This window comes from Blastocystis hominis (genome assembly GCF_000151665.1).
Source record: "Blastocystis hominis, Singapore isolate B (sub-type 7) whole genome shotgun sequence assembly, scaffold_0".
NCBI lineage: Eukaryota > Bigyra > Opalinata > Blastocystidae > Blastocystis > Blastocystis hominis.
In genome coordinates this window covers 1,546,005-1,566,543 of record NW_013171815.1, presented here as the reverse complement: position 1 = coordinate 1,566,543, position 20,539 = coordinate 1,546,005, and the positions used below count along the sequence as shown (strand labels likewise).

Below are 20,539 nucleotides of genomic sequence, written 5' to 3'. Positions count from 1 at the left end.
CAACCACTCCCACTACAGCTATTCCGTAACCAAAGAGGAACTGCGATAAAAGGACAACTGTCTAATCTCATGAATGCTTTGTGAACAAACACGCAGAAATAAAACGACAACTACTACTATTTCATAAACAGAGCTTGGAAGGCGAAGAGGATGAACATCACGCCGCCCGAGATGGTAATCACGCGTGGAGACACCTTGGAAGCGAGCCAAGACCCAGCCAGCACAGCGAGAAGGGACGTAATAAAGTACCCGAGACATCCTCCCACGAAAACAGAGAGAACTGGATGGGTGCCGGCGAGGAGAATCGTAGAGACCTGGGAGCGATCGCCCCATTCCGCGAAAAATATCATCAGGAAAATCTGCAGCACTAAACTGTCCTGAGGCTTGCAGAGCTTCGATTGCGTCGCGGGGGAGAGCAGAGGGGAGGTTTCCTGCACACCATCCGATTCGGTCTTGAAAGTGGACTGGATTTCCTCTTGGGCTTCGGCCAGCTCGCCGTTCTCACTACGAATCAAGAGAGAGAAGAATTGAAACTCGTCCTTCATTCGAATTCCATTAATGATCATTTTTACACCGAAAAAAATAAACTACGGTGAACCACAAGAAGCAGAAACCTACCAGAAAAGCAGCGAAGAGCAAAGTCACTGCACGAGACATAATTACAGGAAGAACAACTCCCATTAGACAGGAAATACCGTTCATTAAAAACAGGGCTGCCAGAGAACCAATTAAAACAACCCATTTGTTATAAGTCATAGACATGATGGCAGAAATGAAAAATGTTTTATCCATAAACTCCATACTCACAATCATAATCGCACTGTGAGTCATTCCATCAAACCAACTGTTATTTTTCCCCTTCTATGCAATAGTTTAAAAAAGACAGGCTTTACATGATGGTGATGGTGTCGGTAGTCCGCTTTATGGCGAATATTATCTAATATATGCTTCTTTTCTTTACCAGGGTGGCCAAAGTGTTTCCCCATATGTTTATATTCTGCCTTGTCGCTGAAAGAGCCTCTCCGTTTCCACATTTCATGACGCAGGTGAGGAGAAAGATGTTGAGCCTCGCTACTCTCTTCTCCAAAAGTACCTGATGGCTTCGGTTCTTGAAGCTCCGAGTCATCACTACACATTACTTCGTTTACGAGAAACAACATGGGCAGTTCACTACTACAGTTAACTGTCTGAAGTAAAAGAAATGAAATTAAGCCTATCAGAACGAAGTTCTTTACCATTCCACACGAAAGACTGTTGAAATGAGAAATAGTTGTTTAAAGGATATTGGCGTTACCGCGGGAAAACAATGTACTGATCGTGTATGCTATTCCCTATAAGTTTTCCTATCGATTCATGTGACACGATGATTGTTTTGCATCGTATTGGATGTTTTTTGCCATGTGAGCATTTTGCGTTAAATCTCCAGTTTTCAAAGGATTTAGATATATTTCACTACTAATATTGAGTATGCCACGCTGTCAAAATTTTAAAATATCGTTGTTACTACGAAATAACTCCTTTTTTGTCATTCATTATTGTATACTTGAAATGGCTCGCATTATACCCAACAAACCATTCATATTTTGTGTGTTGGCATTAGTGGCTTGGCAGATAGCCTCTCTCTTTGTGGTAATTCCTGTCCATTTGTCAACCATCCTTCTTTCAGTATGTCTGGTGTATGTCGGATCTTACATTTCGATTTTTACAAAGAAGGTGAGAGCTGGAGTTGGAGGTTATGTTTAGGAGGAACAGATGAATAAGGAGGACGCAATGACGTTCCCTCTCATTGCCTCTGCTGCCCTTTTTGGTTTGTACATTGCTTTCAAGTATTTCAACGAGAATGTGGTTAAGATGCTCATTTTTATTTATCTGATCATTGCATCGTGCGTTGCGATGGCGGGATGCATTAATTTGGTCCTTGAGAACTATTTCCCTCTAGTGATCTACCAGGTGAATATCAAATGGCGTATTGGAATCTCGACTCTGCTTACTGTGTAGCATTCAAGATTCAGTTCACAATTCGTCTTTGTGACCTGCTTTCGTATCCGAGCTCGTTTGCATTGGGTATTTTATACTTCGTGTACAGCCACTGGTTCGGCAACAATGTCTATGGCATCTGCCTCGTGATTTTCGTACCCTCTTCTCTCCCCTCTCCATTCGTAGTCTCTGGCCTACGAATCCATCGGTTCTTTCAAGAACGGATGCTTACTGCTTGCTGGTCTCTTCCTCTACGATATTTTCTGGGTCTTCGGTACGGAAGTCATGGTGAAAGTGGCAACCGGCGTGAAGGGTCCCATCAAGTTCGTGTTCCCCAAAGCGCTTCCCGCTCCGATGGAATACACGCGTGAGGGCTTCAGCATGCTGGGTCTGGGCGATGTGGTGGTTCCTGGGTTCTTCATTGCCTTTTTGCTGGCGTTCGACGCGTACAACGCGCGCAAAGAAGGCAAAAACACGGCGGAGAGCACGGATTGGAGCAAGCCGTACTTCCACACCGGCTGCGTTTTCTATGCGCTGGCTCTGCTGATCACGGTGGTGGTGATGATCGCGTTTAAGCACGCGCAGGTAGTGACTGGGGGTGGGAGTAACGCGTAGCCAGCGTTGCTGTATATTGTGCCCGCGTGCTTTATCGCCTCGTTCGGCACGGCGCTGGTGAAGGGACAGCTGTCTGAGCTGTGGAACTATTCGGAAGAGAAGATAACGACGAAGTACTCGAAGAAGGAGGATTAAGGGGTAATTGGATTGAATGCTCGTTGGGCTGTTTGTTGGGATAAAGTGATGTGAAATGGAATAGAATGGGATGAAATGGGATGAAATTGAAGGAATGGAAAGGATTTGATGGGATAAAATAGGATATACGGGATATGAAAAAAGACAATAGTCAATAAAAGTAATGCAGAACCCACTTAGAATCATTCACATGCACACCACTCTACTTCGTTCTTCTACAAATAATACCACACCAACTTCCTCTCCCATAACTCTTTTCTCAAACAAACACATCAAAATAGACATAAAACTCCCAAAAGTACAAACTAAATCTTGGGCAGCAATGCTTCCAAATCCTCCTCGTTCATCTCACAGTATCGTAAAATATGTTCACAAATCTCTTTGATTTCTGGATCACTTACACTCTGAATCTCCAGAACTCGATCCACGCCTCCCGCATCATTAAACGTCACAAAATAAGGATTATCCGTTAGCTGACAGTGCTTCTGAACATGATTTCCGACCTATTCATCACAATCCTCTCGCGTCTTCACCTTCAAAATGCGATTCAACGAAATCAAAATGTTTTTAACTAAAGAGATTTTGATCGTCTGCGACAGAACGCGAATCAAAGGACTAATCACATGCTTCCCCACGATATACCGAATCTACTCCTCACTTTCTCTCTCTCCTCCTCCTACCTGTTCCACCGTGCCTCCATTAATCGCATTGCACACCGCCCACGCGGCTTCGATCTGCAGAATCGGGCTCTCCGTGTTCATCACATTAATCAAATATTCGATAAAACCCCGATCAATCACCGAGCGGATCTGCGTCGGGTTCCCCGCCGTCACATTGCTCACAATCCACAAAATATCCTTCTTCTGCAGCTCCTTCGCCTTCGGCAGGATCGAAACCAGCACTTGCAGCAATCCTGCGTCCAGCATCAACTGCGTATCTTCGCTGTCTCCCGTCACGATATTCCCCGCTACGCGCAGCGCCGGGCTCTGCAGGCGGATGTTATCCACGTAGATCAATCGCATTAAATACGTCGGGTTCACGAACGGGATCACGACCTTCTTCTGCGCCGCCTCCGCGTCGAGGAGGAACGAAAACGCCCAGCAGGCGTCGGAAACGACTTCGGTGACGTTGCAGTAAAGCATTTGCTGAAGAAATCGGAGGTGCGGCTGGATGAATTGGAACAGACCGGGCAGTTTTTGCTGGTTTCGGCACAGGTTGGAGAGACACCACATGCAGTTTTTGACCACGCCGATTTTGTCCAGGTTGCTCTGCGCGAACGCGATGATCAGCGAAAAACCGTTCGATTGCAGGATCTTCTCGCGGTATTCGTCGCAGTCTCCGGCGATGTTGCCTAGCGCCCAGACAGACTGCTCCTGCACTTCGAGATGTGAGGATGAGAGAAGGGAGAGCAGGGGACTGATCGCTCCGGATTGGACCACGACTGCGGTCTGCGATGAGATTTAGAGCAGAAGAATACCTGTTGGGGGGTTCCTGAAGCAATGTTGGTGAGTGCCCAGGAAGACTCAAACTGTAACTTGGGGTTGTTTTCGTATGTGAGGAAACGGACGAATGCAGGAACGACACCCGAGGCTATCACATCATTCACGTAGAGACCATCTTCTAGAGGGCTTAGTTCGCAGTGACGTACTTACTTTGAGAAAGAAGCCGTCGGACCTGCCTTGCCGAATCTATTAACGTGTTCGTATCCTCTTTAAGAATCGAAGCAGCGTATTCACCGAGCTAGTTTTAAAAAAGATATAAGACACAACTCTATTGATATCAGGCAAATTGGTATCCGCATTCGTTGGTTCTGACTGAGGTGAGTTTTCAACTCTCTATCCGATCACAAATGACTACTACACATACTCCACGCTTTTTTTGAACAAACTCTTCACGTCTTCTTCTTGATTGTTCGGAAGAGTTGGAAGCTTGCCGATTCGCTATAAGAGAGCCAGAGATGCCTTTCTTTATAGCAGAATTGATGCTTCCTCGATTCATGACACAGATTAATAAAACTCTGAATCTCTAAACAGTGCAAGAAATCATTTATGGAATGTGCAGTATCCAGGAGTTATTTCTGGAAGTCGAAAGGCCTCATTGACAAAGTACTTCTTCCTATGTTGCTCTCGAAACACCGATTTTAAATTTGGCACCAACTGAGGAGCGAGTGTAATGCAAATAGTAAGTCTTATCGTTATCAAGAAATCATCCCCTATTTCAATGTTTCCCTTTGATTAAAAGGGTTGTTCAAAATGGAAAAACAACCGATTATTAAGCGTCGTGAATACCTATCTATTATCCTATTTCAAAAAATACATAGTCTTATCCGTTCCTTGCATGAGGACGAAACTAGGGAATCTAGCGATCTGTTATTCAAAGTGGGAATTTCATCGAATGTGGTGACCGTTTAGATTATTAGGAACTATGGAAAATACGCCTCTGCGATTGTTCTCCAGGAGCTACTGAACGCCGTTTTACCTCAATCCGAAAAGAAGGACATTCGCTTTCAAAAAGAATTCTCCTTTCTGTCGGATTATTTCAGTAAGTTGATACGAAAGGTAGATTGCTCATTTGTTCTTGAAAGAGTACAGTTTGTGTGATTGCCTAATGCTCCAGGCATTTAATAATTATAAAGCAAAGGGGAAAACGATTCCCTACACACTCTTCTTGACGAATCTGCATCAAGACGACTTTTCAAACTGCGTTTTATCTATCACAATCTGTGGCATTGCATCCCAACCGTTTGGAGCCGTACTAGAATAGTGTTTTCTCATGATACTCAGGATGTCGAGAATTATTTAAAGGATTCCATTCCTAAAATCGTGTCAAACCACCAGAGCGACCTATTCCCCAGCTATCGCACAGACATCATCGAATTCATCCAAACCCATTCCTCCCTCTGGGATGCATCGCAGATCCAATCAATGATGAAAGAGCTTCTAAGCGACGGAGACTCCTGCCTCTCTCTTCTCTACAACAAAGACGCCGTGTCCCTGGCGACGCCCCCCAAAGCGTACAGCATCAAAATCCTTCTGGACATCGGATATATCGTTTGTGTGAACGAAGAAACGCTTTCCAGCGTGATTTCGGGTCTCTTCTCTTCCAGTCCGACGTTTCGACTGTTAATTAATGTTTAGAAGATAAAAATATAAATATAAATATAAATATAAATAAAAATAAAGAAGAAAAGAAGGAGGAGGAGGAACAAGAAGAAAAGGAACAAGAAGCAATCCAATTCGACCCCAGCGAAATCGCGTTTTTGCTAATCGGAATGGCCAACACGCCTCCTTCCAGCGATCTCTCCACGCAGATCCTTCTGTCTCCCTTCTCTCCTCTCCCTCATCCCCAGAGCGCGCGATTTCCTCGCTCGCCTCTCCATCGACCTGCCCCCCGAGATTCCAATCACCGGCTGGAACGCGAAGCTCGTCGTGCAGACGCTCCGTCGCTTCGACCCCTCTCTCTCCTTCTCCGAGGTCTTCAAGCGGATGGACAGCGATCTGCTCCGCCTGGACTCCACAGAGAGTTTCCTCTTCCTCAACGAGGCCTCGCTGGAGGCGCTGGGCGCACCGCTCTGCAATCTGCTGAAGTACCGATGGAAGACTCCTCGTGCGGATTGGGCTGTTTCTTGACGTGTAGAAGCCTGTCTGGCGCTGCTTCGCGGGATCGTCGCGGCTCCGGCGGAGTGTTTTTCGTCTCTGACGCGCTGCGCGCTGCTGACAAGCGATGCAGTGAAGAGCCTGAAGCCGGAGTTCGCGGCGTGGTCGTATCAGGAAGTCGTGGATTCGATGCTCTTCGTGCTGGAAAGCGCCGCGTTCGACGAGGCCAAAGCGCTGCTGTCTCCGATCCTCCAAGCGAATCCGGCGATCATTCTGATTGGTCTGTTCGCCTCTTCGATCCACTCCTACATGCATCGTTTTCTCACCGAGCAGCTCTGCCTTCGCGTTCTCTGCTCCTCGCTGGACGCAGACTTGAAGGACAGTCTCGCGCAAGGCATCCAGTTGCACTTATCGCTCGTTCTGGAAGTCCTGGAGCTCTTCATTCGCAGCCACAACGACGTTCCACACCGACTCCTCCTCAACATCAACCAGCTGGATCTCCAAACGCCCCTTCTGATCAGCAGCGATCATTTCGTGTTCAATCAGGTCTTCGTGAAGAACTGGACGCCCGACAATCCGCTGTCCCAGGCGTTTCAGCATCGCGTGGAGTTGTTTTCGTTCTCCGTGGTGGTGGAGAGCATGGTGCGGTTCATTCAGGAGCACTGCAGTGACGTGTCCGTTCCGGCGAGTCGTCCCTTGCTATCGCTGCTAAGCATGCTGGAAGAGCGGTGCGTGGAGAATCAAGACGCGGCCATGCAGACTACGGTAAAGAACGCGATCCAGAGCATTTTGGAGTCGATCCCCGCGATGAAAACGGCGTGGGAAGCGATGGTCCAATCCAAGGGGAAGGAGATTCTGAACGTTCTGGATCAGGAAGAGGAACCGAAAGGCGATGTGGCGTCTGCGTGCTCGAAGATCGCCGAATTGAAAGCGTCGACGTTGACGCTCGATCACGATGTGTTCGATACTTGCATTCACACGCTTCTTTCTTCGTTACTGGGTTCTTCAGTGGGAGTGGCTACCGAGATTCTCGGGATTCTCTTCGAGAAACGATTGTTGGAAGACAAGGAGTATTCGATTCTGACGCAAGTGATGGACACGATGAAGCAAATCAACGAATACGACCTCTTCGCTAACGTGTTGAAAGTCCTTCTTCCCCACATTACCGAGCTTCTTCACGATTATTGCGACATCGAGAAGCAACTCCAGTCGCTTCCTTTCTTCGTCGAGTACCAACGCCAATCCTCGCTTCGATCCTCCGCTTCCGCCGCTCTTTCCGGCTCCATCGCTCCGGAGCAAGCGGCTACGATCAGCTTCAGCAATCTGCTGAGCGGCCAAGGCGACGTCTGCTCGATGCAATTGTTCTCGAACATTCCCGACCTGGAAAGCCCGATTCTCTCGAAGATCACGCGGCTGATGAACCAGATTTCGAACAGCAACGTGGCGACGATCGCGACGAAGATGTACGCAGCCGTGCCGCGCAGCAGCTGGCTGTCCTTCGCGAAGTTCCTCACCTTCTACATCAAGACGCAGCCGGTGTATTCCAAGCTCTACCGCGAGCTCGTGATCTCGTTTAACGACCGCGAGCTGGAAGATCTGATTCTGGACTCGTGTATTCTCGCGGTGAACGAGCTCTTCCAAGAGCCCGAAACGGAAGTGAGCCACCAGAACATTCAGACGCTCGGAACCTTCATCGCTCTCATGACGATCAGTCGCGACCACGCGCTCCCGCTCCGCCGAATCGACCTCAAGAAGATCCTCCAAGACGGCCTCGCGCGGAGCACGCTGGGCTGCGCGATCCCCTTCGTCTGCTCCGTCATGCGCGGCTGCTCTCTCTCGAAGGTGCTGAAGAGCCCGTCGCAGCCCTGGGTGCACATGATGCTCGTCGAGCTCATGAAGATCCACGTGGACCCGTCCATCCCCGCCAAATTCAAGCGCTACATCGACAACATGCTCAAGGACTTCGCCATTTCGGACGAGCAGAAAGCGGCCATCGAGCGCGAAGCGCACTCGGCCCTGCAGCATCCGCTGCATCTCTCCGCTCCCCAGTCGCTGCATCTCTCCGAGCAGCCCACGCCGATCACGGGCTCGCTCAACCCGCCGACTCTGCAGCCCACGCCGTCCTTCTCGACGCCTCGCGGCAGCCCCAGTTCGCCCCATCTGAGTCGGTCGGTGTCGTACACGCCCACTCCGTCGTACATCACGTCGTCCATGCCGTCCGTGCCTTCGGTACCATCCGTGCCATCGGTACCATCGGTGCCGTCCGTGACGTCGGTGCCATCGGTGCCGTCCGTGAGTCCCTCGCCCAACCCCATGCCGCCTCACTTCACGCCCTATCCGCTCATGCCGGGCGATCAGAGCTCGCGGATGTCCTTCCCGATGCCGATCCCGAGCATGCAAGAAAGCGTGCTGGAGACGATTTTGGACACGCCGAGCAACCTGGGGCCGCATCGGCCCATCCCCGTTTCTCGGCAGCTCGTCGAGCAGTACTTCAAGAAGATCATCGACAGCACGCTCTTCGAGCTGCAGAGCTATCCGCTGTACAAGCTCGTCTCGGGCGAGCCACTCTCCTACAGCAGCGCGCTGGCCGCCAAGCTCGAGAGTTTCTTCAACTTCAAGACGCATTTCCCCGCGGAGTACCGCGCCAATCTCTACAACTCGATCATCCTCTCCTTCCTCTACTCCACACTCATCAAATGCCCCGATCTCCTTCTCTTGCAGCTCCGCCAGCTGCTCGTCCCCACCCTTCTCTCCAGCATGCAGAAGCACTTCTTCCGCCCGCCCGCCGTGCTTCTCCTCCAGGCCTTACAAGCCGTTCTTGCGAACCCTTCCGCTTCGGTGGACGTCGGATTCCTCGGCACGCTCCTCCTCAAGAAGCTGCTTCTCGTCGCGCAGCTGGACGACCTGCTCGCGCGCGTGCTGCACTCAATCCCCGCCGAGCAGCTCGAGAAATCCTCCGTGCCGCGCGTGGTGACCGATCTGATCCAGCAGCTGATGATCAACCGCCACGTTCTCTACACCAACAATCTCCCCAAGACCATCCAGATCGCCGTCGAGATCTCCGCGAGGGACTCCGCGGCCGCCAATCTCGTGCAGCTCCGCAACGTCCTGCTCCAGCTGCAACGTCGCTACGAAGTCCTCGTCCAGGAAACAGTGTTCCTGGATCCGTTCCGCGGCGTTCTCCACGACTGGATCAACCTGGGCAGCCATCCTTCGGAGGGCCAAGTCATCGATTTCATTCTCGACCTGAAGCAGCGAGGCCTCTTCCAGTCCGAGACCCAAACCGTCGTCGCGCTCCGCCTCCTTCTCCTCTCCGCGCTGGACTACTTCAACCCCAGCCAGCCGATGCCCTCCGAGGTCGCCAGCGAAGTGACCATCTCCAGCGAGGAGTTCCCGTCGGCGGTGCACGCGTTCGTCGCGCTGGCGCTGGCTCTCTATCGCTACACCCACGGCGCCAGCAAGAGCGGGCTGCTTCTCTGCATCATGACGAGCATTTCCAGCGTGCTGACCGACAAGCAGAAGGACGGCGCGCAGCCGAACAACCGCGTGCTCTTCTTCATGCTCCTCGAAATCATCGAGACCGTGCTGGAGCCCTGCCATCTCGCCTTCGCCGACCCCGCTGCCGCGCCCTGCGAGGCCGCCCTGACCACCGACATTCTCCGCGTCCTTCTCTACGGCCTGCAGCGCATGCAGCCCTCCATCCTCCCCTCGTCCTCCTATGCGTGGATCGCCGCCGTCTCTTCGCTCTCCCTCATCCGGCTCGCCAAGCAGTCCGCGGACGAGACCGTCGCCACGCAGTACGCAGGCCTGCTCGTCGCGTACCTCCGCTTCCTCGACAACTTCTGGACGCCGCTCGACGAGCTGCCCAAGCCGCTGGAGCTCCACATCAAAGCGCTCACCTCGCTGCTGCTGACGCTCTACGCGGAATGGCCTGTGCTTCTCGCCTCCCACTACGCAGAGCTCTGCCTGCACATCCCCTCGCAGTTCCTGCAGCTGCGCAACATCATCACCGCCGCGCAGCCGGAGAACGTCCCGCAGTTCAACCCGCGCGACCGGTTTTCGGACGAGCTGGAGAAGTGTCTGCGGAAGCCGACGGTGGACAAGTGGGACACGCGCGAACTGCTCGGCGTTCTGCAGCTGGACGCGAAGTTTGCCGCGTATGGGAGCGACGAGGGAAGCAATAACGCCAGTGTGATTGCGGAACTGGTGAGCATCGCGCTGCAGCAGGTGGCGGTGCCTTCGGTGTTCCACGCGATGCTGTACGAGGTGGCCGAGTCGATCCACATCCAGTATGATCATGAGATCGTGCAGTTCCCGCTGAAGTTCTATGAGGAGGTGCTCAAGAGTCTCAAGGAGAAGGATTATAACGACGCGGTGTACTCGCTCCTGGATCATATTCGCTATCCGGCGCGAGACACCTTCTATTTCTGTATGCTTATCAAAACGGTGATCGAGAATTACAGAATGGAGTCGATCTATTTGCTGGGCAAGCGGTTGCTCGTTCCAGGACCCAAGCCGTGGGGATTGGAGTTCCTTTTCTCCCAAATTATCAGTGCATCGGAAAAGGTGAGGGCAGAAGCAATGAAAGGCTCACCGGAAATGAAGAAGCTGGTTGAGGAATACACACAGTGATGTGTTCGTTTGTTTATAAAAAACACGCATCCCAAAATAGAGTACAACAAACTAAACAATTTACACAGAGCTTTCCATGGCAGCTCTCTTCTGGTTGAGAAGGGCAGTCGCCTGCTCGGCAAGCTGCTTCTCCTTCTTGTCCTCACCCTTCTTACGGTGGATCTGCTCAATCAGCACACGCTTGGTCTTGTAACGGTTACCCTTGGCCAGAGCGTAGAAGTGAGCATACATGTGCTTGTCGATCTTGCCGGCATCACGGTACTTGCGCAGCAGTCTACGGAGCACACGAATGCGACGCATCCAGAGCAGTTTCTCGGGAATACGGGCGTTCATGGTTCCGTGACGCTTACCGTAGCCAGTATGGTTGCCGCGGGCCTTGGCCTCGTGACGAATGTTCACACGAGCACGAGAGTGCATCAGATTATGCTTTTTTACGATCATTCCGTTCTTGATCATGGAGCGCACACTCTGTCGGGAGTTGGCAACGGCAATGTTGCTCACCTCGCTGGGATCCATCCACACTTTGCGTTTGCCACACTTAAGAACAGCAGCAGCGAGTCTCTTCTGAAGCTTCAAGCTAACCATCTCTCAAAATAATTATGAGTTTGTTGCATTTGTGGTGAGATTGTAGCGAGATATGGGATTCCTGGAAAATTCTCGGAAATGAGAAACAAAACAAGAGGATTTTTGCAATTCCACTCTTCCATGATACTCTTTCAGTCTGCCATGTAGAGCGAAACTAGCCTTTGGGATGTGGTTATTCTCCTATATTTCTCCACTTGGTCCACCTTTGCTCATCACCATTCTTCTTCTCCTCCTCCTTCCTTTGCTTCCTCGTCTTTCCAACAAACAATGCACGTTTTACCAGCTGTCCAACTTCATCGTTCCCTTCTCCTCCAGATTGACATGCATCTTGTGAGCGAGCTTGAGAATCTGCGGCTCGTGTCCGGCTCCCTCCGCGAGGCACTTCTTCTCGGCCATCTTGTAGTAGTCCATGAGCTGGTCGCGATAGTCGGGATGAGCGCAGTTCTTAATGATGCACTGCGCTCTCTGTCTGGGCGACAATCCACGCAGGTCAGCAAGTCCCTGCTCGGTGACGATCACATCGAGATCATGCTCGGTGTGGTCGATGTGCGCGGCCATCGGCACGATGCAGGAAATGCCCGTGGGGTCGGTCTTGCTCTTTCGGGCGGAGGGCGTGTGCATGATGGAGAGATAGGCGTTGCGGAGGAAGTCTCCGGAGCCGCCGAGGCCGTTGATCATCTTGGTGCCGCCCACCAGCGAGGAGTTGGCGTGCGCGTACATGTCCACCTCCACCGGCGTGTTCATCGCCACCACGCCCAGACGACGCACGATCTCCGAGAAGTTCGCGATGGCCTCGGGGCGGATCACGCAGCGGTTCTTGTAGAAGTCCAGGTTCTTGTAGAAGCGCTCGAAGCCGGCGGGGGAGAGCGACAGCGACACGGCGGAGGCGTAGTCGAGCTTGCCCGCGTCGAAGAGATCGAGCACGGTGTCCTGCAGGACCTCCGACCAGACTGCACAATGAGCCAAACAGAGCCAATGGAGTACCTTGGAGATGCTCGAAGTGGCTGCCAGCGAGGCCGCCGATCACGGCGTTGGCGATGTTGCCCACGCCGGACTGCAGAGGCAGCAGATTGGCGGGGAGACGGCCCTGCTTGACCTCGTTGTCGAAGAAGTCCATGATGTGTCCGGCGATCTTCTTCGAGTTCTCGTCCACCGCGGAGAAGCCACGGCCGTTATCGGGCAGCGTGCTCTCCACCACGGCCACCACCTTGGTCTCGTCGAAATAGGCGAGATCGGAGCCGATGCGGTCGTCCACGCGGGAGATCAGGAAGGGACGACGGTGCGGAGGACGCGGGTCCGCAACGATATCGTGGATGCCGCGCAGCACGGGCAGAGAGGTGTTCACCTCGATGACGATCTTGTCGGCCAGAGCGAGGATCTCGGGAGTGATACCCACACCCGTTCCCAGGACCAGACCGCCGTCCTCGGTGATGGCAGTCGCCTCCACCACGGCGATGTCCAGCTTGCCGGGGTTCGTGGCGTGGTCCTTCGTGAAGAAACCCCAGGAGAGGTTCTGGGCGAAGGCGGACAGGTGGATATCACCCATCTCGATCTTGCCGGTGTTGATGCCCTTGGCAATGTTCTTACCGGTCTGGTAAGGCCAACGACTAGTCTGTGAGACGGGAGCAACCAAACGTACCGAGAAATCATACCCAGCTTGGCCCAGCGATCCTCGGTCTCGGCACCCACAGAGGCTCCAGCAAACAGCTCAAACTGAAGCTTCGCTCCCTCCTTCTCCACCATATCAGCAACAGCAATGGGAACCACCTTGGGATATCCAGCAGGGGTGAATCCAGACCAACCGACCGTCATTCCGTTCTTGAAGAACTTGTGGGCCACTTCAGTAGGGGTCATGACCTTGCTAAGAAGGCTCTTGCGAGCACAACGACTGAGAAGAGATGCAGACATCTTTCTAGGGGTTACAATGCGCATAAAGCAGGTACCAAACCAAATAAAAAATAATGTAGAAAAGGGGAAGGGCGTTTCAACCACACCCAAACTCCAATTTGATTCAACAAACAAAAATAGACAGAATCCTTTACTGTTCACCCATCTGTCCCTTTACCAGTGCTGCGTAGAACTCACACTTCTTCAGCAGTTCCGCGTGGCTTCCGTAGTCCACGATCTTTCCTTCATAAACAACAAAGATGATATCGCTGTCCACAATCGTGCTCAGTCGATGCGCTACAGTAACGACCGTGCAGGGATGCGTCGATCGCCACTTCTCCAATGCCTCCAAGAACTTGTCCTGATTTTCGCTGTCCAGCGCGCTCGTCGCTTCGTCCAGCAGCAGTACGTGCGGCTTTCGAAGAATCGCGCGAGCCAACGCCAATCGCTGCTTCTGTCCTCCCGAAACCGACTTTCCGGTCGATCCGAGATCCGTTTCGAATCCATCCACCATTTCATTGATGAAATCCATGCACAACGCTTGCGTGCAAGCGTCCATCAGCTCCGCTTCGGACACTTCATGATCCACTCCCATCACCAAATTCTCGCGAATCGTGCCGCTGAACATGCACGGCTCTTGGTTCACCGCGCCCAGCAGCGAGCGATACGAGTCTAAATTGACGTTCTGCACATTGACTCCGTCCATCAACACTTCGCCACTCTCCGGTTTGTAAATTCGCTGGATGAGCGAAATGATCGTACTCTTTCCACACCCACTGGGACCCACGAAAGCCACAGAAGATCCCTTGGGAATTGTGAATGAGATGTTCGACAAAATTTTAGCAGTGGGTCGAGAAGGATACGTGAACGACACATTATTGAACGTGATCGCTCCGTCCTTTCCCTTCTCGGGAAGCGCACGCGCTGCATCGTTTTCGTTCTCCATGTTAATCACGGAGAGAAGATTGTTCGCCGATCGCTGGGCGAGTTCATTCGACGCAGTGTACGCCATGTTGATTCCTACAGTGGCTGCGCAGGTGTTGATGGTCATGTAAACGAACATCATGCGAACGAAGTCGATTTCGCCCTTCTGAAGCATGGAGAACGCGACTAAGAGCACGACGGCATCGTAAACACAAGGCATGAAGAGAGAAAGGCCTTGGCCGATGGCTCCGCGCATGAATCGTTGCGTTGTCTTCTTGTTGGTGGGCTCGAGTTTCTTCATGATTTGGTTACTCAGCGTGTTTTGGAGATTGTAAGCGTGCACGGTGTGGATGTTCAGAATGCAATCCGTCAAATCGCCCGATCGCTCAGTCAGCTCTCTGTCGATCTGATCGGACACTTTCGCCATGATCATCCACTGCATGTACTCCACGACGAGCAGAAAAGGAGACATGCAGACGGCAACCAACGTCAGTTTCCAGTTTCCAGCGGGGGTGAAGCAGGTCACGAGCGAGATGATGATGAGCAGGTAGTTCTCAAAGATGAAGTACATGCGATCCACAAAGTCTCGAACACGTCGGCCATCGATGCTCAGTCGCGACGTGAGAATAGAGGGCATGTGCTTGGGATCGTCGAAGAACTCCATGGGCATGAAAATATACTTCTTGTACGTTTCTCCACGGATGTTCGCAATCATTTGTTCTCCCACGATACCACCAGCAACCCAATTGTAAAGCGTTCCCAGAGCGTTCACGACCGTGAACCCGATCATAATGTACACACACAGCCAGCCGTCCTTCCACAGTCGGTTCAAATCGAATGTGAAGAGCAGCTCCTGCAGAACAGAAGAGCAATAGGAGTAAATGGTGGGGAACGCAGCGCGAGCAATACTTCCCAGAAAACCCGTCCAGAAAAGCCATTTGTGATGTGGTACGAAATGAAGAAGACTGAACATGCTGACTTTCTTTTTCCTAGCATCTTCCTCTTCATCAGGGATCTCTTCCTTGGTTTCTTGAACGAGTTGGAGGCTCGCATGATTCATACTGGAATGGCGACTCGATTGAATAGACATGCTTCGCTTTGTTTCGATTTTGATGTCACTCTCAGTTCGTTTCGCCACTTCGCTTTCACCTTGTTTTTCTTCTTGTTGTTGTTGTTTGGTTTCTTCTCCTCCAGTTTCTTGGCTTTTGTACAATCCCGCATAGATTCCGCCCTTCGCTAGCAAGCTTTCATGATCGCCTTCTTCCACGATTTGCCCTTCATCCACCACCACAATGCGATCACACGATCGAATGCTGCTCAGCCGATGCGCCACGATCACGATGCTCAGTCCCTTTCCCTTCGCTTCGTTCTTTCTTCGGATCGTTTCCATCGCGTTCTGCACGATTTTCTCGCTCGTCGTGTCCAGCGCGCTCGTCGCTTCGTCCAGCACCAGAATTCGCGGGTTTCGAATCAGCGCGCGGGCGATAGCAATACGTTGTTTCTGTCCTCCGGACAGCGAGCTTCCCAACTCGCCCACATAGGTGTCGTACCCTTTGGGGAACGATCGAATGAACGCGTCGGCCTCCACCAGCTTCGCGGCTTCCACCATTTCCACCTCGGTGCAGCCCTCGCGTCCATAGAGCAGATTCTCGCGAATCGTTCCGCTGAACAGCACGGGCTCCTGCGCCACGTAGCTGATCTGATCGCGAATCCACGCCGTCGAGAGCGTCGTCACATCGACTCCGTCCCATGTGATCGTTCCCGCCGTCGGAGCGTACAATCGCATCAAGAGTTTCAAGATTGTGCTCTTTCCGCTGCCACTCTCGCCCACGATTCCGATCATTTCGTTCTCGCGAATGGTGAAGTTGAGCTGCTTCAGCACTTGCGTGTCGCGCGAAGCGTACTTGAAGTCCACGTTCTTGTACACAACGTCTCCCTTGCTGCTTTCAGGAAAGATTCCGGTGGATCCGAGCGAATCCATGGCGTCTTCGTGCTCGATGACTTGCAGGAAATACGCTGCGGACATTCTCGCTTTTACGATGTTGATGAGATTCGAGAACATGCTGCCGATTCCAGCAAAGCACTGGAGCAAAGAAATCATCACGACCACAACTTCGCCTCCCACGAGACAAGAATTGCTTCCCTCATCGAACCAGCAGGTATCCACACGATTACAGATCTCTCTGCAAGCATCGGACAATGCTGTGAGGTTCTGGAAGCACACATCCACGGAGTTGTCCATGATAGTGGTACAATTGGAAGCGAATAATTCTGAAGGGAAATCGGAACGTTGATGATTGATGATAAGAACTGCGGAGAGGAACAGCAATCCGTCGGCAAGTTGGGTTGAAAAACCCATTCCTGAATAATGGATTCCAGCTTTTGTAGTGCAAATGCTAGCTCTTCTACAACAATCCTTAACAATTTTCCAATATCGTGTGATAAACTTTTCTTCAGCTCCCAGACTCATAACCGTTTTGATATCGCGGAAAGTCTCTTCGGCAAGAGAATCGGCGTTCTGATGTTCTTTCATCACAACATCTGTGTATTTTCCCATGCTCCTATCAAATTTATAACTAAAGAGAATGATAAAAGGAGAAACAAGTAAAGTCAAGAGAGTGAGCATCCAATCCTATTACTAACTCAAAAAAGATAGACAAAATACGCGAGTCATTCCAATAACAATACCACTAAACAGAGAAGAAAGCGACCGGACAATCAAGCCCAAACCAGGTCCTAAGCCCTCGACAATTCGTGAGGACTCTTCGCTGAACCGTTGTCCCAAACGACCGGGACTGAACCTTTCAATGAATTCAACATCACGTCGAAATAGCGCCAATAAATATTGGTCACGATAATGACGTGTAATGTTTTCTACAGTTCACGGAGAAAAGTCGAACATTACCAGCAAAACAACCCAGACATGCTCTTTCGAAAAAAGCAAATATTGCAGCAACAAGCATCATCAGAATACTTTGGAATAATAATATACGAAGTGAATGATAGTCCACATCTTGGGAATTTAGTTCGTCCAATATGGGTCCATAAAAGATAAACGAAATAGGAGTTAGTATACCAGATACCAGAGCAACTAGAGTTTACATTCAATCTCAACCCATACAAACTAAGCCCAAACATAGATACCATATATCTCTTTTGGTTGCGTACTTAAAGTAGAGAGTTCTAAATGATACTCTCTCTACCTTTAAAGGATCATTGTCAACCTTGACAGCGGATGACTCATGATTCAGGGTTGGTAACTCGATCTGATCTACCTTTGACATTATTATTCTTAAAAAAATTATGAGGAAGAATAGTATACTTCTTGAGAAATTTCCTGGAAATTTCCTTGCAAAAAATAGTGATTCACGCAACAAGTGAATATTAGAAAAAATGGTCGGTAGAAGTGGTTAGCAATTAATGAATGGGGTTCTATATTGAAATATGAAAGTAAACTTCGTAAGAGTTGAGGAAAAAACTTAGTGACGGAAGGTATTTCGAAAAACTTGCACCATAGAATATTTATGGACTTCTAAACTGAAAGAAGTGAGAAATAATAGTAGAGAAGAAGAAATGAGAAGCGCATTCCAAGAATGGTGGTTATGTATGAATAATTTGTTATTTTTGTTAGGTGGTACATTGGATATGATAAGGAGGGGTAATTGTGATTATTGATCATGTGTGACAATTAGAGACACTAATTGGGCATGTTGCACGTACATAAAAAGAATGGTTAAATAAGAAGATGAAAGAACACAATTCAAAATCAAGGTCAATATAGACTGCAGATAGCGCCAAGGCATGCCCTCTTCTATTTATTTCATGCTGGATATATTCAAAAGCAGCATAAAGAATACAAAACTACATAGGAACAGCCATACACCTCTTGATTTGAATCCATAGCACTCTGTACGATATTAATTTAAAAATCATAAAGAAAGAGTGAAGATGTTGTATATTGACAAGCTAGTTTTGCACACTCTATTATTTCAGCCCCTTATAAAGGGAACTTAGTCGTAGGGTAATTCAATATGTGATTACAAAGAGATAGACTGCAGGAACACAAGAATTCAGACTTTTTTTGAATGACATCACATGGTTGGAGAGGCAAAGAAGAATACATTAGACAGTGGTAGTTACTCTCTTCAATATTATCAAGGAGAATATAGAAATGAATATATGTTGAAGGAAGATGAAAAGTTTAAATTGCATAAATAGTGTAATCAAAACAAGTTACGAAAAGCTCACAAGGACGAGGCTCCAGTAAGGCATTTTACCCAATTTGAAACTGGCTGTGTTGCTTTAGTCCAGTCATTGTATGATATTCTAGCAATCACAGCTTTACCTAAATTGCAAATTGTAATAATGATTAGCGCTTGGAGATCTGTTCTGATGAGAGTGGAAAGTTAAAATATCACTGCATATTCAGTACACAGCGAGAGAGAGAGAAGGGCAAGGAATACAGTAAAATGACAAGCGAATAGAATGTTGTGAGAGGAAATATGCAAGGGGAACAAACTAGTGGAAGTCATTTACATTATCATAAAGAGCTTATTGATCAAGTTTATACATCATGGATTTGCACCCTATCCTCCAATTGAATTATTGTGTATGTCGTAGAATTTAGAATTGATGAATCGATAAACGGTATTATCGATATGGTTTAGATTGATGAATTGACTATATAAGTTATGTGGATTGTATATTGAGAAAGTGAGTGGTAGAAATCTATATGATTGATGGTACACTCGCTTTACAGCCAAAAACCAAAACCGAAATCGAAACCCGTGCCTATTGCTGTTCCGAAACGCGAGACATTAACTTCCATTCGCATCAATGTCACTGGAATTACATTATGGGCTGGTATGAGTTTGAAGGCTGAGAATTTGACGATTGCATCGTATTGCCACAGTGATTTGGATGAATTGGATCTGAATCGATTCGAGAGGCAATATTATTGCGAAATCGACGATGATTGCTATGAATCAGTGAAAGCATTCAGAATCGATGGATTGAATCGATTGAAAACTATTAGAATCGGGAAGTCCTCATTTTCATAGTCAAAGAATTGGTGGGAAAATTATGAATCGAAATCATTCCACATATTGAATTGTGAGTTATTGGAATCAATTGAAGAAGAATATTACAATAACCAGGAGAATTGATATTTCTATAATAATTGAATTATGAATTATAATTAAAAAACCGGTTTGAAACAAACAACCAATCAATCGAAATATCCCTAAGCAATGACTACTCACTGAACAACTGAAATCAAATCAAATCAAATCAAATCAAATCAAATCAAAAATAGATTTAATGTTTGATTTTGTTAACAAGATCAGCGAGATAAAAAGAAATATCTATGAATCAAATCAAACCAAATCAATCTAGCAATACTCGAAATTGATTTTGATTCACAATTAAGGAATGAATATGGAAGCAAGATATTTTGAAGGCTTGGAATATCTAGATACTATCAGTATTCAATATAAAGAAATACTTTCCAATGTCACTACACGAGGCCAACGAAAACTAGATGATATAGAATTGATGGATGTTAGATTTGGAAGATCTTCATTCAATCATTTCGAATCATTTCATTCGTACTTTGGATTATCAAGGAACATGATTCATCATCTCTTCCAGAAAATACCTTATCACCGAGTTGTATGGACTGTAATGATGGAAGATCTACATCAATCATTTCATTCTAATTCATTCAATACTTTCGATTATTGTTGACAAAGAAGCACAGAATGCAAAGTCACCTAATGTAATGGATTGTAGATTTGGAAGATCTAATTATTCAAATACTCAATATCATATCAATACCTCGCATCACAAATGAAGTAGAATAGAAATTAAACGAATTACTTCCGATTATCCCAATTTGAATGAATTGTAATTGTGGTAGATTCTTCAATTCAAAGTCTCCAGCATAATCACTGAAACTGTATTCACCAATTTGAATGGATTCCAATGATTCACAATTCAATATAAGGAATGACTTCGATGCATAATTTCCCCAATCATTCTTTTTCTTAATAAATGATCTATTTCCTATTTTGATGGTTTTCAATCGATTCAATCCATCGATTTTGAATGCTTTCACTGCTTTGAAACAATCATTGCCGATTTCAATTATTAAGCATTAGGACGGCCCATTTGCTTATATGATAGCTCAT

The 20,539-nt window shown here is 48.6% G+C and overlaps 6 protein-coding genes; 1 reads left to right on the top strand and 5 right to left on the bottom strand.

The window, feature by feature from the left end:
• Nucleotides 1-116: 116 nt before the first annotated feature.
• Nucleotides 117-1,034, bottom strand: GSBLH_T00006077001 (uncharacterized protein; the record flags this gene model as incomplete). The annotated part of the gene is made up of 3 exons (XM_013038731.1): nucleotides 117-587; nucleotides 619-861; nucleotides 894-1,034. 3 exons carry the CDS (start codon nucleotides 1,032-1,034, stop codon nucleotides 117-119), a joined length of 855 nt encoding a protein of 284 aa, XP_012894185.1.
• Nucleotides 1,035-1,752: 718 nt separating this feature from the next.
• Nucleotides 1,753-2,727, top strand: GSBLH_T00006968001 (uncharacterized protein; the record flags this gene model as incomplete). Its single annotated transcript, XM_013038730.1, has 4 exons — nucleotides 1,753-1,966; nucleotides 1,999-2,123; nucleotides 2,164-2,562; nucleotides 2,593-2,727. 4 exons carry the CDS (start codon nucleotides 1,753-1,755, stop codon nucleotides 2,725-2,727), a joined length of 873 nt encoding a protein of 290 aa, XP_012894184.1.
• A 305-nt stretch (nucleotides 2,728-3,032) lies between these two features.
• On the bottom strand, nucleotides 3,033-4,725 carry GSBLH_T00006076001 (uncharacterized protein; the record flags this gene model as incomplete). Its single annotated transcript, XM_013038729.1, has 7 exons — nucleotides 3,033-3,230; nucleotides 3,261-3,374; nucleotides 3,408-4,175; nucleotides 4,205-4,347; nucleotides 4,380-4,467; nucleotides 4,497-4,562; nucleotides 4,594-4,725. The coding sequence occupies 7 exons, from the start codon at nucleotides 4,723-4,725 to the stop codon at nucleotides 3,033-3,035; spliced, it is 1,509 nt and encodes a 502-aa protein (XP_012894183.1).
• Nucleotides 4,726-10,984: 6,259 nt separating this feature from the next.
• Nucleotides 10,985-11,540, bottom strand: GSBLH_T00000511001 (Ribosomal protein L19/L19e; the record flags this gene model as incomplete). XM_013038728.1 has 1 exon in its annotated part: nucleotides 10,985-11,540. The coding sequence occupies one exon, from the start codon at nucleotides 11,538-11,540 to the stop codon at nucleotides 11,016-11,018; it is 525 nt and encodes a 174-aa protein (XP_012894182.1). The 3' UTR covers nucleotides 10,985-11,015.
• Nucleotides 11,541-11,811: 271 nt separating this feature from the next.
• Nucleotides 11,812-13,472, bottom strand: GSBLH_T00000510001 (uncharacterized protein; the record flags this gene model as incomplete). XM_013038727.1 has 3 exons in its annotated part: nucleotides 11,812-12,490; nucleotides 12,525-13,147; nucleotides 13,180-13,472. 3 exons carry the CDS (start codon nucleotides 13,470-13,472, stop codon nucleotides 11,817-11,819), a joined length of 1,590 nt encoding a protein of 529 aa, XP_012894181.1. The 3' UTR covers nucleotides 11,812-11,816.
• A 106-nt stretch (nucleotides 13,473-13,578) lies between these two features.
• On the bottom strand, nucleotides 13,579-17,314 carry GSBLH_T00000509001 (uncharacterized protein; the record flags this gene model as incomplete). The annotated part of the gene is made up of 5 exons (XM_013038726.1): nucleotides 13,579-15,380; nucleotides 15,414-16,494; nucleotides 16,663-16,983; nucleotides 17,017-17,225; nucleotides 17,257-17,314. The coding sequence occupies 5 exons, from the start codon at nucleotides 17,312-17,314 to the stop codon at nucleotides 13,579-13,581; spliced, it is 3,471 nt and encodes a 1,156-aa protein (XP_012894180.1).
• Between the last annotated feature and the right edge of the window lie 3,225 nt (nucleotides 17,315-20,539).